General features: G+C 36.3%; 1 protein-coding gene across 12 annotated transcripts in view; it reads right to left on the reverse strand.

The window, feature by feature from the left end:
* Positions 1 to 1,818: 1,818 nt before the first annotated feature.
* LOC121878544 (pyruvate dehydrogenase phosphatase regulatory subunit, mitochondrial-like) overlaps positions 1,819 to 24,961 on the reverse strand; it is a 103,276-nt gene continuing 80,133 nt past the window's right edge. For 11 of the 12 annotated variants that reach the window (XM_042384842.1, XM_042384834.1, XM_042384841.1 and 8 more), the window contains 11 exons: positions 23,940 to 24,064; positions 22,855 to 23,051; positions 22,397 to 22,551; positions 17,414 to 17,553; positions 10,319 to 10,366; positions 6,500 to 6,648; positions 5,861 to 6,059; positions 5,544 to 5,666; positions 3,474 to 3,620; positions 2,862 to 3,037; positions 1,819 to 2,264 (listed from right to left, as the gene is read on the reverse strand). In XM_042384842.1, coding sequence (XP_042240776.1) covers positions 2,036 to 2,264; positions 2,862 to 3,037; positions 3,474 to 3,620; positions 5,544 to 5,666; positions 5,861 to 6,059; positions 6,500 to 6,648; positions 10,319 to 10,366; positions 17,414 to 17,553; positions 22,397 to 22,551; positions 22,855 to 23,051; positions 23,940 to 24,064 — 1,688 coding nt within the window. In that variant the 3' untranslated portion in view covers positions 1,819 to 2,035. The remainder of the gene's footprint in view (positions 2,265 to 2,861; positions 3,038 to 3,473; positions 3,621 to 5,543; positions 5,667 to 5,860; positions 6,060 to 6,499; positions 6,649 to 10,318; positions 10,367 to 17,413; positions 17,554 to 22,396; positions 22,552 to 22,854; positions 23,052 to 23,939; positions 24,065 to 24,961) is intronic. The other variant, XM_042384844.1, reaches the window with a different exon arrangement.

The raw sequence follows: 24,961 nt of genomic DNA on the forward strand, positions 1-24,961 counted from the left end.
GATAAAATGGACAAACAATGAAAATTAAACAAACAAAAGTAGGTACTTATATTCAGGAAGCTTCCCTGTGGCCGAGAGTATGGCGTGACAGGCAAATAGTCACACTGTAACCTGATAATCCGCGCTGGGTATTTAAACAGTGGCGGGAAAAGGCGCGCGTTCTGGAACGTCTCCCGGGGCGCGCCAGTCGGGTGTTCCGGTACGTCACCCGGGATCATTATAATATGGGGTCCAATGGGATATGTTCCCAGCCAGTCCAACACCCACATTATCACCAGAAAAAAAATAATAATCCTATACTAATACTATACCTACAACACAATTAAACAACACTTACCACATCATTAAGAACAAGCCTGGTTGTCATTATATGTCCCCTTCGAGGCTGAGGGTACTCTTGAAGGTTAGAGTGGAGATGTCACTCTGACTCCCATATAGCATCTAGGGGTCTCATGCTGCTTCACAATGTCAAGCTTCACCCCAAGAGACAGTTTTCTAGGGTGCCTTAGTCTTCCCAGACATTTTTAAAGTTACACTGCTCACTTCACAGTCATTTAAATAGAGTACAATTTGACTGTTAGTGATGTTGTCTGACTGTAAGGTAAAAAAACAAAAAAAAACACCAATGATAAGTAACACCACCAATATGGACCGATAATTATCATTGAGCTAAACGATCAAGGTCATGTTCGATCACCATGGAACAAACCATGGTACTGTAATGCATCAGGTGGCCACATGGCAGGGCATGGGTAAACTGCAGCTGACAAATGCACTATGAGATGTGTTCCATATTCTGTGTTGGCCAGACGATTACCATCGTTCATGCCGATTGTTTTCATCATAAATAGGGGGGTGGTCTTAATACATCATGTTCACTGAGGATGAATATCGTAGATAGGGAGATCGTAAATCAGGGGATACCTGTACTGTACTGTACTGTACTGTACTGTACTGTACTGTACTGTACAGTACAGTACAGTACAGTACTTTTAAGCGTGAGGCATGTTTGGTTACTGATATTTACACAAGATTTTCTGAGGAGAGCACTCTTTACATACATAGTAGTAATACTTTGTTTAATTTCACACATCAACAGCTAATTACTATTTCAGAATGCACTAATTCTTATCTCCAAAACAGAAAATGGATAGGGAACACACAGTCATTGCTGTCTGTCCATCTGTACAAAACCATTTCCATTCAATTACTTGAGGGCTTTAGCTTGGCGTGAACTTTGGTTTGAAAAGCCCATGTCACAAATATTTAAGTCACGTACAAGAACCATCATTTCACAGCATATTGAACCTCAGAAATGGCCATTGTTGAACTTGAAAACTTTGGAAGGGTTCTTCTGCATTACCTTCAGTGATACAGTCGCATAGTTTTACATTAATATGGAGTACTATAGCTGGCAATCTTTCCTTCATAGTAAATTCCCAGCGATGAAAAATTCAAATTCAAGTATTATGTACACTGAACTAATATTGTTACATTTATCCAAGACAAGAGAGTTTGATTACACATTTGTTACTGATGTTTTTTAAAAAATATTCTGCTTTTGCCTCTTGTTTTGTCTTTTGTTAAACCTGTTCCTTACACAATGGCCAAGCTGATATTGGCATGTATGACAGCTGCAGGTATTTACATATATGATGGCAATAGCAAATGTTAAGTTGCATTATGGTAGGTAAGGAGTTAATGTGAATCATTCTGTTCAATATAAAAAGGTTACCTCTAAAATTAATTGAACTGAACAAAATTACACCAGAATAAATAATGAAACAGTATGTGTGATTTTGGGAGTTTTGCAAACACTTTTTGATATCTGTACAAATTTAATTCATAAATAGTCAAGTTTAAGTATGGACAAGAAACCCGAGAGCTGGCCAGGGCCCCGGGTAAAGATAAATTTATGGGCCCCTTTTACACATATATTTACTATTTATATCCCCCCTTTTCCAGGCCCTGAGGATTTATCCCGGCTTCCCCACCCTCTCAGCGGCTTAAGTATGTACACTGTTTGATAAAATCTTTATTTCTGCGTGAGAATTCCTCGTGATTTAGGTCTGTATGAAGTAAAACCATCCATTCTGACTACAGGCATCTTGGGAGGTTGAAGTGAAGCATGGGCAGCTACCCTCCGTCCAGCTATATCAATTTCAAATTTTGCATTCTGTAAGATGTATTCAGGAGTAACGTTTTTCCCGTCATGGTGCCGAACAAATCCCAGGCATATCATCTTATTTAAAGTAAGTCCAAAGCTGAAAAGGAAAGAAATATTTTTTACTTATTTAAATTTTAAAGTTGATCCAAAAAAATCTAAGCTGAGATAGAGGAAAGAGGCTTTCTTAAAAGCAAAAACTATCACATCAAGATGTCAATGCATACTTACTTCTTCCTCAATTTCCTCATCTACTGCAATTTCATAGATTATTAAGGATAAGTAGTGTTAGTTGGAAGTACAGTTTTAAAACAAGGAGCTGAAACACAACTGCGAGACAGAATTAAACCTGAACCCTACGAATTTTTGTGCAACATCTTGCTCTAAAAATGGAAAGGAAATATACTGGATTGGGAGTCAGGATAATACAGTACAAGATACACACAGGAAAATAAGTTAAATTAAAAAAAAAAGTGAAATTGCAATACCCTGTATAATACAGTACTGTTCATGAAACTGCTCCTAAAACCTTCATCAAAGAAAGTACATTTTTCTTAAAAAAAAAAAAAAATCTTCAGAAAACATCACATTTCTTCTTCACTTAATTTTTTTATCTCAAAGGCCCTCTACTATCTCACATATATACAGTACATACCGGTACATACATAGAAACCATAACACACTATATGACACTTACGCTGATGATGTAGTGTTGCCAACAAAGATATTGTTGCGATAAATAGGTTCACCTCCCCAGGGCCAAATATCCTCATCAGGGTCAAAACAGTCATCCAGAGCTAAATGAACCAATCTCTTCTTCAAACCTTGGCTTGCCTGGCGCATCAGGGCAAATTTGCCAATGAAATATTCTTTCTGAAATTTGTAATAAAACTCAAAATATACAGTAAAGTATTAACATTTTCATCTCATCAATTTAGAATTTGTGCAACTGTATTTCTGAATTATTGTAAAAGTTTAATATTTTTAATGATCATGCCTAATTAAGGTACTGTACTGTAACAATCCTTGGAGAACAGAGGTCTAGTACAGTACTGTAAAATGGTTACTCCAAAAGTTATGAGAAGTGGATTCCTTTTCAAGGATCAATATGGTATAATACTGTACTTGTACAATAAATATCCATAATTTTAACTTCTGCTAATATTCTTAATCTGAGTGATCAGGAGCACCTTTGAAAAAATTTTGAAGGTGATGAAAATCTCAAACATTTTTACCTATTAATTATTTACTAAACTAAGATGCCAATAATCATTACTGTACAACTTAAATAGGTTACTAATGTACTCACATTAAGTTTGACTTTATAACCACGACCCACTTCATATGGGGTTGTGGTAGAGTCCAGTTCTTCTGCCCAGAATGGAATAAATTTTTCAACACGTAATGAACGCATAGTCAACATACCCACATTGCGAATACCATAATCATGTCCAATCTGGAAGGACAGAGAAAATATAAATAATAGTGATATCTCCGTTAGCCGGAAGAATTGGTGCAGAGCACTTCCGGGAATGAGAGATTTTCGGGTAACAAGACGACTCTCTCAAGGCCAGAAAAAATCCCTCATCCCCAGAATTTTTCAGAATTCTCCGGCTAAGGGTAAAATGTTCTCGGAAGTTCCAGGAATTGTCCATTACATCATCTCTCAAACCCGGAAAAACTCTCCCATCACCATAATTTCCGGGTATCAGGAAAATTTTCTCAGAATTTTCCAGAAAATTCCAGCTTCAGGAATGATTTTCCGAGAAAATTTCAATTCCAGCTATTGGAGAGTTCTGGGTTTGAGGGATTCCGGCTAATGGAGATATTACTGTACAGTATGCCCGGATAATTTGAGGATTTTTATTTCACAGTCCTCTAATATTAGTGAATGATACCCTGGATGTACCCAAGAATGTCTAAGGGTAGTTTTAAAGTTGCTGGCATTTTCACGTTTTAGAGACAGTAATTTCATTTACCAGTATTGTATACTGTATACGTGTGTGTAAGGAAGACACACACACACACACACACACAAAACACATACCGGTACAAATAAATAATAATGGGAAAATCATCTTGCAAATAATCAGAAAAAATTTATTAAAAATGTTGAGTCTAACCTTAAGTCAACTCCGTGCTTTATTATTAATAAAATATGGAGTGGACTTAAGGATAGACTCAACATTTTTAATAATTTTTTCTGAATTATTTATGAGAGGATTTTCCCATTAATATATATTTATATGTGCTTTGTGTGTGTGTGTGTCTCATATATACAATATAACATTTTTAATAATTTTTTCTGAATTATTTATGAGAGGATTTTCCCATTAATATATATTTATATGTGCTTTGTGTGTGTGTGTGTCTCATATATACAATATAGGTAAAAGAAAAAATTGTCCTAAGGGCAAACACATAAAGGGAATACAGTATACATTTCTTAGTACACAAGTAAAAATGCGACCCCCCCCCAGTCAGCAAATGTTATTTGCAGATTTGGCGATTCGCAGCCATTTTGAGAATCTAGCCCCCGCGAATTTGAAGGACATGCTGTATTACAAATTTATGATACTGTATAAGTTGGTAATGGTTAAAGAAGTTTCAAGATTATTGTTTGAAGCTACAGTAAAGTAGTTTAAATCACCAGATATAAATGCCTTGTCAATAGTACTGTAATCCAGAATTATAAGCCTTTTGTCATATTTATTACCCTTGAGTCTCCTTAATTCAACTGGTACATCTGCTGATCCCAATGACTGACTTACAAAGATGTTCAAAATTTTAAATTCTTCTGCATGGCCTTTTCCATTAACCTATCACTGGTTCTATCTATACAGCCCATAATAATAAAAATCAAACCCTCATATGATAATAGGAGTGATCACGGAAACATTAAGTCATAGAAGAGATTAATTTCTCTGAAGTTTTGAAACAACTTTCTTCAGAGAGAAATAAATCTTTGCTCTAACTAATTGATAGATGTCTAACAATATACAATTTCACACACAAATACACACATGTGGAGTGCCTCACATATACAGTGTATAGTACTGTACACATATACTGTGCTAGTATGAAACAAAGTAGTACAGTACTGTAATGTGATAATTTGTTTCTGTATTTATTCAAGTATTTGTTTAGGATTTGCTTAGGAATTTTGAAATTTGGATACCTTTCCTTGCATTTAAGTACCCATGTGGTACATCTCAAGGAAATAGTTGTTCTCTTACTTCATGAGTATCTTTGCAAATGTAGAAACACTTAGCAGAAATGGTTACCTTTATTAGGTATAAAATAAAGCACACATACACACACAAACTCTATAGTTATGAGCTACAAGGATTAACAATAATTTGATGTTTTCTTGACTCACCTTCATGAGTTGATTATAGATGTGGAGAGTATATTCTGCAGGGATGAGCAAGGTATAGCCAGGTTCTCCCATGTGTGTAAATGACAGCACAATCACTCCTGATGCATAGGCTACATTGATTTCCTGGAGAGGAGTACCATTAATGAGAAAACTTTTGGAAAGTACCCTTTTCTTCAGTTTATATTAGTCAGCATATCTTCTTTCTGTGAAACTAAACTATTTTTTTTTTTACGGTAATTAGCCCACCCGAGCAAATTCTGGGAAAGAGTAATATGACATGTCATGCTACAATCTGAGAGCACAGAAGGAATTTTTACCTTTGCCATATGTCCATAAAACACAAGATTATTATTGCACATTAGGGACAACATTTCTCTTGATTTTGGCCCCACAACGCTAAGCACAGAGTACATAGACGTCACATCTGACACAGACACACAAGCTTCAGCTGTGATCTGTCGTCTCATCCAGTCCATGATGCGGGTCTGCTGAGTTGTGGGGGCTAACATCAAGTAGCTGTAATGGAAGCACAACATTTGTGACACATTTAATATTTTCTTCATTTTCTGTATTTCTCATATTATCTAAAGAAAGTCAGTGTAAAGCTACATTTTTAATATGATACTACAGTACTGTACAATACTCCTGCTGCTTCCATTATCATTACTCTATCATTACTGAGTTTTCCTTTTTAATGTTAACTACCAGCTAAGTACTGTATACCGGTAGGACTATCAAGCATTTTGTAGAGACTTTTCTTAGCTTTGTATTTTACAATACAAAATATTTTTATTGGCGTAGTTAAGAAAAAAATACACGTTCCCACTCTTCCATCTGCACAAGAATACACATTTGCAAATACCGTAGATGTTACACAAAAACTTACCAAAAAATACAATACAATGGGCCAACACATACACACTTTTGTGATTTGAATTAGCATGATGAAACCTCACCTGTTATCTGTTCGGCGTATAAGGAGACAATCATTCTCAAAGCCTCCACGCTCATTCTGCATGCCACTATGAATTACTCCACCAACTGGCATGTTGACATCATTGCTGCAAAGTTTCTGCATATATTCAACCACCTGATTCCCTGCAGACTAATCACAGAATTAATCACTGTTAGTAAACATTTAATACTAGAAAAGTTGTCAATCCTGTCACTGTACAGCACACTCACTGCTAAGTCTCCTTTTGGTGCAGGAGACAGTTTGGGTAGCACTGCATTCATGTGTCTTTACTTCCCCAACTACAAAGTTAAGTACTCATTCACAACTGAGAGAACTGTGGGAGCCCTGGGTGTAAACTACTCCTTCTGCTCGATCATATTTCTAATAAGTAACAAGACAATCACTAAACTCTGTACTGTATTACTTTGCTTAATAATACTGATTACTGGGTACCTTGATATTCATAAAGACAATCCTAAATATATATCACGATGCACTGTTGGGAAACACACCTCTTACTGAAATGCTAAATGGCCACCTAAACTACCTGTATTTGTTATACATGACTAAGCTACATCTAAGGCAGCTACAGTTTGTGTAGTAGCACAGCTCTCACACTAGAATTACCAATAATAAAAATCTTGTTTAATTTTTCATAAATAATAATTAATAACAACAATGATAATAACAATAAAAATAATAATACAGTAATAATAATAATTTTACATTACATATTGAGTTTGCAGGGATAAGCCAGAGAACAAACAATACTTCATCAACACCATCAGAGGGACCAGTGGTACCAATTGAGATAAATGAAGGGAAGCTCATAGAAGAGAAATAAAAATAATATTTGTCATTTATATAAAAAGCATAATTTTAGGCAAAGAATGTTTACACATCCATTATTAGGGCCAAAGTAAGATTAAAGTAACAGATTGTTGAAAGCTTTAACAAAATATGCTGCATGCAATCCCTGGAACAAGTGAATCAGCAACTATCAAAACAAGCAGTAAACTCTCACATCTATGCAATCTTTATAGCCACAATTTGTATTACTGGATAGATGAACACATTTTTTTTATAATGCTGCTGCAGATTTATCAGCATAGATTTAGTTTATGCACCACAAGTTTTATGAGGCAAGACTGCCATGACAATTAAACAACCACATGGAAGTTGGTGTACACTAGAGCTGATATATATTGGAAGACGACGGTGGGTAGCAGTAGGATCACAAAGTAGGGTGACTACCTGGTCACTAATTCGGTTAAAGCAGTCACATGGTGGAATGGGAGGGGGGTTGGGCAACAAACATCTCCCAGGAATTAGCTACAACCTAAATAGCACCACATCATGTACACTACAGTAGTTTCTGTATTGTGTAGCCATATGTCAGTGTTTACTAGTAGCAAACCTGGCAGTAGAAGAGTAGCCAACACACACCTCTACTGCCTGGTCCACTGCTATACACCATCATCTTATAACATAGGACAATAATAGCTGTGGAGTATATGATCATCACCATTACCACTTTCTGAGCACATTGACACACCACACTCAGTGGCCTAACCCTACCCCTTTAGAAGTGTAGGCAATATTACATCGCCCATGCCCAAACCTCAATCCATATGTTGATTTTCACTATGTTGGCAATTAGTCATTTCTAAACGATTAATGTTATATTTGTTAAAGCATACATCAACCATACATCTTGTCTCGCCACAGGCAGTTGGACAACCTGACCTAATTCTCATTACTCTTCCATTGTGACTAAACTGATTGCCTGGAGTATCTCCCATTATTGTAAACATCTGTATTAGTTTATTCTGTTCAGCTACCAGCTACAATTGTGCAGTAACTTCTGAAGATTGTTTAATAAAGACTTTTAGAGTAAAATTTATGGTACACGAGGGCTATGATGATGGACTTGGTGATGTCCAGAAGTTAAACTTACTTTTTTATAGGTAACATATTCACAATATTGTGATCATATGAACCTGTTAAGGGCACAGTGTCCTTACATATACATGGGGTCTACTAAAATCAGTAAGAAACTGAACAGCAGGAGAATACAAGTAACACAAGAAGCAGTGGAGTCAATAATAATACCAATTAATGTTAGCTGAAATTTTTTTCTTTTCACAAGTAAGTTTTCAGGTCACAAAGGCATCCAAATTAATTATAATCTGGGTAAAAGATACATGAGCAGACGTGCTGAGGGCAATAAACACGGGGCCCAAAGCTTAACCATTTCTTACTTTTGACCTATATTAACTGTCAGCAGTACTCTGGAATAAAAGATTAACAAAATTATCAACACTCTGGGCAATACAACAGAGAAATGCAGATTTTAGGAAAGCTCTTCAACTTTTTCGAAAAAAAATACAGTACGATTTCAAGCCACTTATCCCTTATTGTGTATATTTTAGTTATCAAAAACATTCATTGAGGAGTTTCTGTAATGTGGTTCATCTGTCTTACTACTGGACCACCACCACCACACTGAGCACCACCATGAAAATTAAATCTTAAGCTTGCTTAAGACTGCATTTCAAAGAACTAAAAACTAATATGATGATTCAATATCAATAGCTCTGTAGTATATCATTCTTGACTCCATATATTTTGAAAAAATAAAAAGTAAATTAATTTATTAAAAACAAGTTGGGTACTGAGAGTAGAGAAGAGCTTAAGTACCTAAGGAGTTATGCTCAGCTGACTCATATAACTAAGACTGCGCCACACCACCTGAAATACTAACCTACATAGCTTGGGCACTTCTGCTCAGATCCAGAAGAACTGGAAATATTGTTTGTGTATTAATCTTTCTGCCCAGTGATGACTGCTCCTCTTAAGGGTCTACAAACCATAGTAAATGAATATGTTTCCCAGTCTGGTGTGAAAAACTATTCAATCGTCCTCCATTATCCATCATCTCATAAAGCAATGGTATGTGAGAAAGTTTTGCCTGATCTTCTTCCAGTGATTTATTTGTCATGGATTTGTAAACTGGCCCAACTGGCCACAGAGTTCAAAATTATTTAAAGTAAGCCTTACCACCACAGCTTGAATGTTTTTAAAGGTTAGGAATATCAACACAGTTAAAAGCAATTAATGTAAGCACTCTAGGACAATACATCTAAAATCACTTCTATATCTATCTGATAACAAACCATTACTGTATATATAAACATACTATGCTTGGCATTCCTATAAAAAACGACAGCACAAGAGTACAGAGGGTCCCCGGGTTAAGAACGGGTTCCTTTCCTGAGGACGTACGTAAGTCAGATTTGTACGTAAGTCGGAACACATGCTATATGCATACCGTACTTACAAAACATTGTTTAAAATCCCACTATATCATAGCCTAAGTCCTTATATGCATCTAAAATCACTTAATTTAGGACAAAAGAGAAATAAAATGACAAAATACAGTAAATTAAGGTAAAAAAGTCATCAAGTAAATAAAATACTGAAAATTCAAGTTCAACCCCATTTATATCGGCGCCCCTTCGTAAATCGGATGTTCATAAGTCGGGGACCTCTTGTATTGAAAGCAATGAATACAGAAGTCATTATAATACATATAAATCATTAGCTATCACTCTATTACTCTAAAAACTATGTACAATATATAAACATAAAAAAACATTCATTATTTTTCTTCAGTTCAATATGTAAAAATATTTCAGAGTTAGTTTTCTCAACAGAAGCTCAACAGACATCACAAGGTAAACCTTCACATCTTGTTACCTGCACCAAAAAGCCTTAAGCAAGACACCAGCCAAATGCATTGCAAGTAAATAAAATTTACCTTCATTTCATCTGCATCAAACTGCTTATTTTTATCTAGTCCTGCTGACTTGAAAAGGAAAAATTGCTAATTAGTAGCTCCAAGGAAAAATCTTTCAATATGTAAAGGATGTTAAGCAGTGACTTAACTCATGATTCACGATAAGACGATTCACCTTACACTGCAATATTGGAGGACACATTAACGTCGTTATTCGAGGCTTTACTGTATTCTGCTAAATTAATTCAGTGACATTTTGTAAGTGAAAAACCTAAACTCCTTGCCTTTTATAATCCTTGAATAAGTGTGAATCTCCCCTACTGGCTGTTGACACCCCACGTCTCCCCCTCTTCCTAACCAGCAGGGGGGAGGCAGATGGCGGTGATAAAGATTAATGGGATGACTTTTTTTTTTTAGGCTTACAGTTTTTTCTTATAAAATGTCACAGACTTGACTTCACAGAATATAACTTGCATTGCTAGAATCCTTGCAGGATAGCAATTAATTTGAGAATAAACATCTCATAGTTTGCACAAGATAAAATTTTAAGTCCTTTAGCATTGTATATTGAGCACAAAATGAGTACAGTGCCTGTACAGTAATATGCTGCTCAAAATTACGGCTTTTTCACAGGGAAAAGTCTGTATAACTAGCCCTAGTGGTCAGGATATTATGGTTTAGAATGTTATGGAATATTTCAAATAAATTATTCTACCAGTACCCTTCATATACAGCAAAATACTTTTTACCTTATTGTTGGGCTTGTCATTTAGGATATCATATTGGAAACGTCTCATATAGGATCATTATGGTATGAAATTCATCTCTTTAACCCTTACGCCCCGGGTCACATTCGAGAAAGCGCGCCTTTTTCTGACACTGTTTGAATGCCCATTGCGGGTTAACGGGTTCAGCAGGACTATTTGTCTGTCACGCTACACGCTCGGCCACAGGGAAGCTTCCTGAATACAAGTACAGTACCTACTTTTGTTTGTTTAATTTTCATTGTTTGTCCATTTTATCATGTTGTATCAAAGTAATATTGCTAAAGTAGTGTAAATGTATTGTAGTGTCATTCAAGACATCTTCAGGGTCACAAGACCCACTCATCCCCCACCCAACAATGGGTGACTTGACAGTGCATCAGGTTAGGTTAGTACCATGACTCAATAATCTCCCACCCAACCTTCATCACAAGATTTAAGACGTGACTAGTTATGTATTACAGTCAACTGAGTGAAGTGTCTGCCTATTCTAGGCTAAAGATGACAGATCTGCTGGTAAGTACAATACAGTAGTACCCCGATTTACACGGTCAATTGAACCCACAGGGTACCGCGTTAAGTGAAATCCGCGTAAATGGAACAACAGAACATATGGGATTAATTCCAATAGAGACTGGCCCGACCCCCAAACTCTACTTTTTCCGACACAATACCTATGTTCTAGTAAAAATAACATCTTAATTTTATGATGGTACATACACACAATTAATAATTAAGAGAAATAGAGAAATAGAGTCACCAAGTTAATGTCCATTCAAATAATGGGCTTAACTCCCTCCCCCTCTTCTCACACTACACTGCTGGCTCTTCCCTCTCTGAGAAATTTTGGGGGGAAAACCACTAGATTTTAATAAATAATACCTCAAACTAAAGTTAGGATAATATAATTGACATTGCTGGATTCCTTGTAAGACCAGGAATATTTTGAATATAAATGTCATATATTTTGCACAAAAGATAACATATTTACTCAGAGTAAAACATTATATCTAAAATTTGTATGTCTAATGCAAAATCTATGATGTTTATATTCAAAATGATCATCAAATTGTAAGAATTCCAGCAAAGTAAATTATATTCTGGCCGGGTAATTTGTATGAATTTTATGAGCTAAAGCAAATATCTTCAGTTAATATAAAAAAAAATATTCTTCACACCGTGCCAGATGGTTGGTCGGTCCCTCCCTCCCCCCCACCCCTCACCAACCCTCCCTACCAGATGTGTGGGAAAACCAGAATATTTACCTTTTTAGTAATAAATAATACCTCAAACTAAAGTTAGGATAATATAATTGACATTGCTGGATTCCTTGTAAGACCAGTTATATTTTGAATACAAATGTCATATATTTTGCACAAAAAATAACATATTTACTCAGAGTAAACATTATATCTAAAATTTGTATGTCTAATGCAAAATCTATGATGTTTATATTCAAAATGATCATCATATTGTAAGAATTCCAGCAATGTAAATTATATTCTGGCCGGGTAATTTGTATGAATTTTATGAGCTAAATAAAAACAAAAAAAATATTATACTTCACCGCGTATATGAGTAGATGAACCGCGTTAAGTGAAAGTTGGTTCTGGCGAGGCACCGCGTATATGAGAAATCGCGTTAAGTGGGGTAATACTGTACTGTATAAACAGTAGTATACATTATTGTGTGTACAGTATGAACAAAATTGTGCAGTGGTTGAAGAAGCCCTAAGTCCAGAAAACTGTAAGGGCAAACTTTTTTGGAGCGAGAGTTGTGAAATTGTGGAACAACCTGCCAGAATGTGTTGACAGTATCGAGTATGAGCTCTTTCAAGACCAGACTTGACCAACACTGGAGCAGGTTCAGATACATTAAGGAGCTAGTGCATGCCCAGTACTTACCAACAGTGCATAAGAGACGTGATCGAAAGCCCAAGCGGCTAAAGAGCCAATCAGTGGTGAATAAGATAAAAGTAAGTTAAAGTATTCAGGATTATTTTGATAAAATGTGGGAAGTCTAACAAAATTAGAACTGATTTTACGTTTCTTAATTTTTTTATATAGGTATAAAAGAATGGAATTCCCATTACTAAATCATATCGAAATATTTCGTTTAAGGATATCTTATTGGAAACGTCTCGTAGAAAATTTATTAAGGATCATTAGGGTATCAAATTCATCTCCCTATTACAATTAGCCATGTTTGAGTGAGGAAGGAGGGGGGGGGGAACTGACCACACGACCCTTACCCCCTTAAAAAGGTTCGCTTCTGTCAAAAACACGAAGCAAGCACGCACCCATGCACGCACGCACACAACCACCCACACACACACACTTCAACACTACCCACCTCACCCACCCCATCACCAGCCCCCACACCACACCCCCTCAACAAACACACACACACATGCACACCTTCCCCCGCGAGCGCACGCACCCACCCCCCCACACACACACACAACAAGGGAATTAAGACAGCAAGCATGAGGAGTGAGAGTCTTATTGTATGGCACATCTGCGTGTGTGTGTGTGACTGCTTGGTAGCGACAAAAATATATGAGGTGTTGAGTAGCGCTTGGCAACACTCACTTCCACTCCTTCTCTCTAAGTACCCACACCTTTCTGCTTTCTCACTCCATATTTTAAAATGATATGTAAAGTAATGTTGAAGGGATACAACTTTGCTCATTTATACAAATACTCTACACAATCTCCCTAAAATTACTTTAGGTTTCGTGTTTATTCAAGACATCTTCAGGTCATGAAACCCACTAATCCCCCACCCAAGAAAGGGTGACCAGACATTCCATCAGGTCAGTAATATGAGACCACTAATCCCCCAGCCTATCTCCACCTGACATAGCATCAGGTCCCGTCAGTTACACGAGACCCACTCGTTCCCCACAGCTCCATGGTAGTGGAAAATAACAGTCTTTGCTGTAAACACACAGCTTCATTCATGCCCATATCTTATTGATTTCTAATTTTTAAATATATTTATTTAACCAAACTTTTAGATAAACTATTTTTGATTATTATACAGTATAGTCTGCATTTACGCTGTCAATTGAACCCGTGGAGGTCTGCGTAAAACGAGAAACGCGTAAACGAAATAACAGAACATATGGGATTAATTGAAATAGAGACTGGGCCAACCCCCAAACTACACTTTTTCCGACACAATAAGTACGTTGTAGTAAAAATAACATCTTAATTTTATGATGGTATGCACACACAATTAATATTTAAGAGAAATATCAATAATATTAAGTTTTTTAACACTTACGTTAGTAAAAAAGATGGCTGGGCACACGAGGATGGGGGGTTGGTTCCGAGGCAGAGGGCAGATTATTGGCCCTCACCTGTATCACTTGTATCAATTGTATCGCTATCCACCACAGAGGCTTGCAGGGCCACTTTGTCAAACCCCTGAAAGTCCATATCCTTACTATCACTATCACTGCCTTGGGCCGGCTGTGGTGGGTGACGGGTGAAGAACTCGGTAATGTTTTGACGACTGGGCGACCTTGTGCGCACCCTGCCCGCGCCGCTTCCCGTGTAAATGATGAAATTTACCACGTAATTAAAACATTTCATTCTGGCAAGGCACCGCGTAAATGACCAAACGCGTAAACAAAATCAGCGTAAATCCAAAGTATACTGTAGTAAAGAAATCAAGTTTTTAACTTAATTAGAACTGCACTTATGGATTCCAGTAGCTTAGACTCAAGGAAAACATTCCCAGCACACAGAAACATTCTGGGGAAGTGGCTACTGTCCATCTGTGCAAGAGGTCTAGTTTAGACACTTGGAACTTTTCCCAGTAATCAGAAAAGGTTTCAGGTATAAGAAATTTTTCCGTGTTTGAGTAAGTTGTATCGTTACCCGGAAAACTCTAATCCTCCAGAAATGCTCTGCACCAATTGTTCCGGCTAACGGAGATACCGCTGTATTGTATATGAAAGTCATATGGAATTCTACTGTTCCAGCATACTGACCCATTATGAATACTGTACTATGCCATCTATAATTCATGACCTGACCAGTTTTGTATGTCTTTGTGCACAGTTTGGACTCAGTATTGGATTGTAATATCCTCTCCATACCTTGAACACTTGTGATGCAAAGACAAAAGCTCAAGTGAGGAAGCATGGGCCAGATTTTCATTACTTGATCATCAGGACAGAGTGCAACAGTACCAAGATGACTACTATGTGGACTTGTAGAAATGGATGCATATAGCTGAAAGAAAAACTTCTATCCTGCTTAGCCCCCAGGCTTTGGTTCACATCATATGATGTGCATGTACTGTTGTAATTTCGTGGCACAGTTTGAATTGCCATACATATGAGGGGGGGGGGGGGTTGTGTCTGTCATAGTCCAGTGCCTGGGGGGAGGGGGATATTACAGTACAGTATTTATTTTTTTAATTATGAAATATTCTATAACTAAGTTAAATCCATATCCAGAGCAATAACAACACATTAAACTTCAACTCCTGATGGCAAAGCTGAATATTATAATGATCCACCTCTTACCAAGGACACATTACCACACGTGGTTCCTAACATAAATTCAGAAATAGCTACCAGAATTTGTCCTAAATTAATTTGGTACTGTAAAGTTCTACTGTAACTTACTGTTATTTTTTGTGACACTGGTAAGTTTATAAGAGTAAAGTTAGATAATTTTTTTTTTACAAAACTTGGAAACCAGCAACAGATCATCTTGGAAAAGCTCTGAGATTCGCAATGACCTGCAGGAAAAGAAGGACTCACAACACTGATTACCTTTCAATATCAATTTGTCTTCTCTCTCTACATTTAAACTCTCATGAGCCAAAATACATACAGTTTATGGAAAACAGAAATACATGAATTATATGGATTCATTATAATAGTAAGCATTAACTGGGAATTATCTATTTACATCTAAACTGATTAATTAGTATTCCATGTGTATAAAATACAAGTTGAAAACCCACTTCAGATGTCTGATGGAAGACCTGTCATCAGTTAGGAAGAGAAAGCTTAAATAGTAAAATATCTTATTATACAAATAAAACAACCAAGCATTGTGTATCTTTTTTTACAATTTCTTGACAGTGAATTAGATTTAAAAATGTTTATTAGAATGAAATAAAATATTTAAACCATGCAGAGAATGTAAGCCCAAAATGATACTTATGGTAAATAGCTTGTAATATAATTACCAAATATTTATAAAATATATACTGTACAGTAAGCAACTGAAAACAAAAAAAAAATATTTGAAATAACAACAATGCATGATGTCTTTCTTGAAGCTTCAATAGTGTTACCTGTGGAGTACTTTTATTTTAAGCAAGGCATAATATTAACACAATATACAGTCAACCCTCGCTTTACGCGGTCCCACATTCCGTGTTTCCACGTTTACGCGGTACCCTGCTGGAAACCGGAATGCTCACATTCCGCGGTGCGTGTACCCCTTTACGCGGAGAGCGGCTGGCGAGCCGCACCATTTTTGGATCCAAACCTCCCGCCATCTACCATGTTGTGTAAGCGGCGCGAGCAGGGTGCGCTCAAGGTCGCCCAGTCATCAAAACATTACCGAGTTCTTCACCCGCCACTCACCACAGCCGGCCCAAATCAGTGATAGTGATAATTATAGTGAGGATATGGACTTTGAGGGGTTTGACAAAGAGGCCCTGCAAGCCTCTGTGGTGGATAGTGATACAATTGATACAAGTGATACAGGTGAGGGCCAATAATCTGCCCTCTGCCTCGGAACCAACCCCCCATCCCCGTGTGCCCAGCCATCTTTTCTACTAATTTAAGTGTTAAAAAACCTAATATTATTGATATTTCTCTTAATTATTAATTGTGTGTGCATACCATCATAAAGTTAAGATAAAATTTTTACGACAACATAGTTGTGTGTCATCAAAAAGTGGAGTTTGGGGGTCGGCCCGGTCTGTATTTCAATTAATCCCATATGTTATGTTGTTCACTTTACGCGTTTCTCACTTTCCGCGGTACCCTGTGGGTTGAATTAACCGCGTAAAGTGAGGGTTGACTGTATAGATCAAACAGTAGAGTATCTACAGTACACTTATTACACATACAATAAAACAGATTTATTTATACTGCACAGATATATAAAGTAGATAACTTTAGGTGAGAAGCTCATTGCCATGCACAAACAAGTGATGGTCACTTTCCATCTTAAAACATATACAAATACTGTATGGATATGGTGTTTGCTTACAAACATAAATACATAGTGAAATGAAAAGTTTAATGATACCATATCAACAATATCAAACACTTCAAGTTTAACTTCTAACAAATTCAAATTGCACAACTTACCGTAACTTTAATTTTTGTAAAGGACGACAGATCAATGATACCCACACCTTCTCTACATGCCTGGTATTCCTCACGAACACAATCCATGAAAAACGGTTTTCTAAAGGAACCAGCTGGCATTTGTGCTGGCATATCTGTTTCTGAAAATTTATATCCAGATTATGAGTTATGAGCTTAAGCTATATTATTAAACCCTTATTTAAGCAAATACAGTACCCCGGTAGTCTACAAATTTAAGTGACTGATAAGCCACACTCTATATCTGGAGCAGTATACTCCATTCAGTTTATTCACTAGATAATTAAATTATATTAACCATCATTGTTGTGGTCAAGTGAACTATTTGAGTTCAGCACTTAAACAGAGGAGTGTGTATAAATGCTCAGGGTGTCTGTGTATTGTTTTTGTGCAAATTAAGGTAACGCAATATTTTGTTATTAAGGTAACTATGAAAGGCAGAAGTATATAAAATATAAGGCTATGTGGACCATAACTTCATAAGAGCCAAAACAGAAAAACACCAGAAAATGTGGCTAAAATTTTGGAAAATGGAACTCACTATATCTCTGGAACTAATTGTGATAGCACAATCATTCATGTAACTAATTGAAGATAATGTACTCAGGATTATGCTGCATTATCAGAAACATGTAAAAAACAATCTTGTCATGATTATTAGTAATCATGAAAATGATCATAACCTTAGCAATTTAGAGGCATTATATTTTGATGAAATTTTAATATTTTTATATAGGATACTCATGTACACTCTCCCCAAAAAGTATCGGCTCCTTTTCTCACTGATACAATGTGTCACAATGGACGAATATTTCCGATCACTAATTGTGATTCCTGCATTATGTTGGTAGGCCTGCCTTCCAAGTATCTGTGAGATAGCCAGTTATTATTTCTGACATTTGTTGTAATTATGGTGAATCACCTTGCTCCATCTTTTGGAGAATAATATAATGATATTAATGTACCAAAAATATATCAACGGCAGTTAAATAGTGGGTGTTTTTTGCTGGAAATTCATGACCAACACTTGTACCCGAGACTCATTGGAAAACACAGCTTGCACCCACAGGCATGGAGAAATATCACTTTCTGAATAACAGTACAGTATAGCTATAAATCAGTGTTTGTTAGTTATGTCTTGAAGGGCGATGATACTGCCTCAAGTTGCCTGTGATATCTGCATAGTGACTGTCAATCCCATGGGAGGACTTGACATCGTCTAGTAGTGTGTATCATATAATGTTCTGCGTGCATGAATCATGAGATGATACTTTATATTCAGAACTGTTACCTCATCAATTGAGGTAGAAATAATATCAAATTGCAGTGAACCATAATGTCATTTTAATTGGATATGGCATCATAATACACCTGTAATTATTATACCTGTATTTGCAAATTAATGTAATATCGAATCATAGTGTTTCATATTTTGTTTGAAGCAATTCCATCGTAACCTTGGTTCATGAAAACATAGTAACGTTATATTCCTATTTGGCAACCCATCCCCAGGGGCTGAAATAATATCTAAGGTGAATAAATCAACAGGGTTACTCATGACGTTATTGGTTTTGCATATGGTATCACAATTCCTCTCTTTCATTATGTACATTATGTAGAGAATAGGAGGTATACTGCAGATATCATGGTAATTATCAGGTACAAGAAGAAAGAACGAAAAGTGCAACTCACAATCAGAAATATCAACCGAACTGAGACTGCTGTGCATGTGTTATTGTGTTAATTTTCAAATACATCAGGCCCAGGGGGGCCGATACGTTTTTGGGAAAGTGTACATCACAACTAATCATTATCAATACTGAAAATGCGATTACCATAAACATTAGCCACGTTTTCTTGCTGGGCAGAGGTTAAGACTCTCACTCCCATGTAGGGATGGAGGGAGGCAGCCACTGATTGGCCGAAAAGGCATGTGACGCACGCTCTCATTGGCTGAGCGTCCATGTGGTTCCCTAGACATCATCCACCACACACTACCATTGAAGCATCTCGGCAAATGGGGAGATGATCGATAGCAGACCTAACTCCATTACTGCTGAATTATGGCCGACAATCCCTTACAAAAATGGGATTTTTGACCCGACATACTATTACTTCATGCTCCCTCGGCCTGAGAATCAAGAGGCAATAGGTGTAGGAAGACAATGGGATAGAAACAAAAAAAGGTTTTGGTTGGGATGGTGCTTACGAGTTATAATCTGCATAGCTTCAGTTACCACATACCGTATATCACGGCCTATAAGACGAAATTTGAACATTAAAAAAATCTGCCCAAAGTTAGGGGGTCGTCTAAACCACCAAGTTTAAAATTCTTACCTCTTAAATATTGTGGTTTAGTGTGTCAAGAGTGGTGATGAAAACATCGTAAGCCACTCACAAGGTCTTACAACTAATTATTTTATACTGAAACTTACGTTTGGCAAGCTGGATTCAAATTAAGATTACCGGTATATTAAAATAATAAAAATGTATTATAAACCTGTCTAACATACCGTAAAAGAGATTTATACCCCTATAATAAACACAGCTATCATCACACACCCCTCCCCACGCCCCCCCCCCATTTGCCAGTGAGGAGCCGTGGAGGTGGTCAGTAATGCATACCGGTATCGGTATATTTACTCATAATAATATTTATCTCCTATAAATAATTGATTTAAATTTTATTTTTTTCCAAAGAATATTCAGTAAATGAGTGCATTAATTCTTGAAACTATCGACGGTTAATTACAGACGCTCAAGTGACGTCACTAGTGTTTACACTACACCAGCTGGTAATATTTGATGCCATTACTTGAAGTGAATTGGCCTTATTTTAAGTAACTAACTATAAATAAATACAAAAATTAAAAAAAAAGATCAAAACTGAGAAATAATATACTGTATGTATGTTGTGTTGTCAAAGTAAGAGGAACAATTGTGTAAGTACGTAATATTTTTTCACTCAAATCCTAATGAAACACTACTGGAGAACATTCCTTTGTCGCAAAACAGTTTATAAATTAAAGAAAATAATTACAGTGTGTTTAATATATTACAGTATATTATAAATAAATAAATAAAACAAATAATTCGGTAAATCTATTTAAAGTAAATGGAAAATAAGCAAACATGTTATTTACCAAGACCCTTCCGTCTGGCTCAGGGTGAGATGTAGGGGAGATAAAGAAGGCTATTTATAGCCCATCAGAAGTGACCAGTACCCTAATGCACCATAAATAATTCATTGAACATTCATTTTTTGTACATAGTATATTCAGTATATATATATATATATATATATATATATATATATATATATATATATATATATATATATATATATATATATATATATATATATATATATATATATATATATATATATATATATATATATATATATATATATATATATATATATGTGTAATAAATGTATGTAGTAAGTACATACTGGTAACCTTTTTCACTCAAATCCTAATGAAACACCACAATTAGAATACGGTGGTTGCTGTTGAACCACATGTTGTATAAATAGTCACACCACCGAGACGAGGGAACACTCCCAACACGCTTCAGTGACGTCACTAGTGTTTACACTACACCAGCGGGTATAATTTGATGACATTACTTGAAGTGAATTGGCCTTATTTTAAAAAATCAAGGATGGTTGGTAAAGGACTACTGAGTCAGTGGGTAAGTGTCACATTTGGGGTACTGGTCTTATACAGCAAATAGAGCTCAAAAGCTACTTTTTAAATGGAAATTTGGGGGGGGCGTCTTATGCACCCCGCCGCCTTATAGGCCGTGATATACGGTACAGCATTTTTCCAATTTAACGAACTAATTCGAGCCACCCCTTTCCTTTAAATAAAAATCTCCGCTAAATCGAATTTCCGTTATTTTCGCTTGATTTAGCGAACTAGTGTGATTCCCTTAAATTTCCGCTAAATCGAATTTCTGTTATTTTCGCTTGATTTGGTGAGCTAGTTCCATTAAATTCCGCACCAAGTGCGCCACTTGGTGGGTTGGGTGTGTTTACATCCGCTCAGTCTGTGTCCTGCCACCACTGTGTGTGTTGTTCACTGCTGCCTCTAGGTCTACAACTTGATCAACTAACTACTGCTTACATATCATGCTGAAAGTCTTGGAAGTCTCAGAAAAGAAATAGTGTGGAGGAGAAAGTCAAAAGAGTGAGGCTATCAATTGGAAACAAGTTTGGAAATGATAGAAAAATTTGAAAACAAACACCGAACTCCCTAGTTTAAGATAAGCCATGAACAATGTTTCTAATGTTTCTATGTACATATCATGTGTCTGAGGTGTCTCCGTAGGTGTGAGCGTATTAACGGAATTAAGCTCGATTTAGCGACCTAGTTCACTAAATCGAGTGAAAAATAACGGAAAAAATTCCTTCCGTTAAATCAAGAGTGTACTGTACTTTTACCTTTCATGATTTAATTAGAATAAGATAACTTTAATTGAAACATAATAGTACCACAAAGACAGTACCAAAACACAAGCAATGAAAAACAAGCACCATTATGCAAGCAACAAAACACAAGCAACATGAGCAATTTAGATATACCTCTTTTTAAAACTAATGTGCTGAATGCAAATTTGAGAGATTGATCCTGAAATCCCATTGAATAACAAAGACTAAAGAAATAGCTAATAGAGATAAGACTTGCAAAATGTAGGTAAACATCAAAGGGAGTGACAGCCATGGCTGAAACTCAAGTAGACATAACATGGTTAAAAGATCCTGTCTTACATAATTATCAGTGTTAACATATTTTCAGTATATATATATATATATATATACTGTATATATATATATATATATATATATATATATATATATATATATATATATATATATATATATATATATATATATATATATATATATATATATATATATATATATATATATATATATATAATTGAATTGGATCAGCTTACTACTGTGTGTATTGTCAAAATATAAAGGTCGTTCAAAGCCCATGCGAGTTCCAAAAACAGCCCCTCGAGCTTCCTGTTCACTATAGATGGGGGAACATCGTAACTTTCTTGCCAATCTGTACTCACACTGCATTGGATATAGAATTTCATAGTGCCTGAAAAAAAAAAAAAATTATAAATCCTTGTAGAAGAAAAAATTCACAATATCTATCAGATGCCATTTCCTAACATGTGGTAAAGACTATCCTAACTCTACATCTCTGGTATGTTTTACTTTAAACAGCAAACTTCTAAATTTATGTAAGATTGTATCGTTAACGGGGTTGCGTAACTGTGATACCACCAGCCTAAATATCTTGTCATTACCCTATTGCATCATTATTTTAATTTTAATAGTTTTATTAAATATCCCAAAATTAATTCAACAAATGAAGAGCACCCTATAAAACTCTGCTTACCTGCCCACCACTTCCCTCGTCCTTTCTTTAAGGTAGCGTCGATTATTGTGAAGATCGATGAAGCGTCTTACATCAAAAGGCAACATTTCTGTCGCTAATGAACCATACATAATCCACTCTGCTATAGCCTGCCCGGCACCCCCGGCACCTTGTAAACTGTTGCCATTCATTCCAACTGCCACAAAATAATTATCAATCTGTAATGTAGGAAAATAATTTTAATAAGACAGTAATTGAAATTCTGCTGTAGGTCTAAACAATGCCAATAAAATAGAATAAGCTCTGTCAGGACTACACAGTATGTGAAACCAAGGACAAGTGCTCTCAAACTGTAATGTCAAGAGAAGGAAAATGGCAGCTCAGTCCTTGAGTTCTGAATACAGTACTGTTAACTAATTATCTGAAGAGGAGCCATCCATAAGTAAATCTATTTCATAATCAACTGTAAATATGCTAAGACGAGCCTTTCCTTTGGGTACAAGAGGTCTCTAATTCTAGAGATATTGCGTGAATAGAAAATTAATCTAAAAAAAATCACTGCCATCAAGGAAATGCTGATTTAAATTCATGTAAAATCATCTACAACAAAATATTACACATGATCTATGCACAGGGTATTGCTATGATGCATTACAATAAGTATGGAGATTATCTATTGACATTATATGAAAGAAAGAGAGAGAGAGTGAGTGAGTGAGTGAGTTGGTGTATGTGTGTGTGTGTGTGTATGAGGGGGGTTCTACTTGTTTTCTCAAATCTCTCCTGCTTTTTTTTTCTTGTACTCCTCGTGAGAAAGACAAGAAATGAGTCCTCTCTCTAAACTTAATGTTTTCCTTGATCCCTTCCAATTATGTGGGAGAACAAAAAAGATTAAAGACTGAAAAGAAAGTGACCAAATTCAGTAATAATGTACAATGAAGAACAATGGATATAAATTCTGCCAAGAAAATCAATAATTTTATTGTGCAGCAGTAACAATCATGACTGTGGTAGCTCTACATGGGTTGTCATTTTCATAACATTGAGTCAATAAAAGTGAGAGAATAGTAATGATCTCTCATGTGACTCTGTATACCAGTCAGTACCTCGGGTGTTTCTCCCAAAATCCACTTTCCATCAGGTGTAAAGTTGTCTGGTGCATTGACTAGAGGCTGATACTGAAAATCTTTCAATATGGGGAAGCGGTGCTCTGCTGCCTCACAAATGGGTCCTGCAAGGAATAAAACAAAGATAAAGTAAAAACTAATAAAGCCTTCAATGAAAATAAAGGAAACAGAACAGAAAGACAAATTGTGACTACAATAAACAAAGTCATAGGTGTTTATTAATGGATGCAGAAAGGCTTGTTTGAGGGAGAAACAAAAGTTACATTAACAATGCTGGTATTGAAAACCAAGATTTACATCTCAAAACTGTACCATACAAATGACTGTAGACTGAAAAACTGTATGTGCAGTCCCGGACGAAAGTTCTCACTACAGTCAAGGTGAATGGGGTAAAGTCCGCCCACCTTTACTGGACGACGGATCCGCTGTCCAGCCAGCACCTTCCTCCCTCCCTCCCTACACACACACTCAAACAAGCACCTTGTGGCATCCATGCTGTGGTGTGGTGGATGTAATCCTAGACAAGGTTCTTGAAACTCCAGGGCACGAGCAGTAGATATATTCAACAAGTGTACAAGATTGGGCGTGATAGCCAACCGATACAGGAGCGGTTACTAGGGACCCCGGACCATAGGCAGGCCGAGGCCGATCTGAGGGAAATTAGCTAGCCAGGCAAGGGGAGTTGCTAGACATTCCTAGGACAATAAATGAGGTCTTCTAATTACTCGACTAGCGCGGTACAGACATAGTACATCGGGACATAGTAAATGAACATAGGCATTAGACATAAGCATGGACATCAGACATGCTATAATAATATGTAGTAATACAGACATGTGAATAAATGGTACAATGAATGGTAACAAGAGTCCTGGTGTCAGGCGTGTTCACATATCTTGGTATGTACATATCTATACACATGCCACACAGGCTACAGGACAGTTGGACTGGTTACTGATTGAATAATTTTGCTGACAATATGTGTTTTGCAAAATTTATGT

This window comes from Homarus americanus, unplaced genomic scaffold (assembly GCF_018991925.1).
Source record: "Homarus americanus isolate GMGI-L3 unplaced genomic scaffold, GMGI_Hamer_2.0 scaffold41027, whole genome shotgun sequence".
Classification (NCBI taxonomy): domain Eukaryota; kingdom Metazoa; phylum Arthropoda; class Malacostraca; order Decapoda; family Nephropidae; genus Homarus; species Homarus americanus.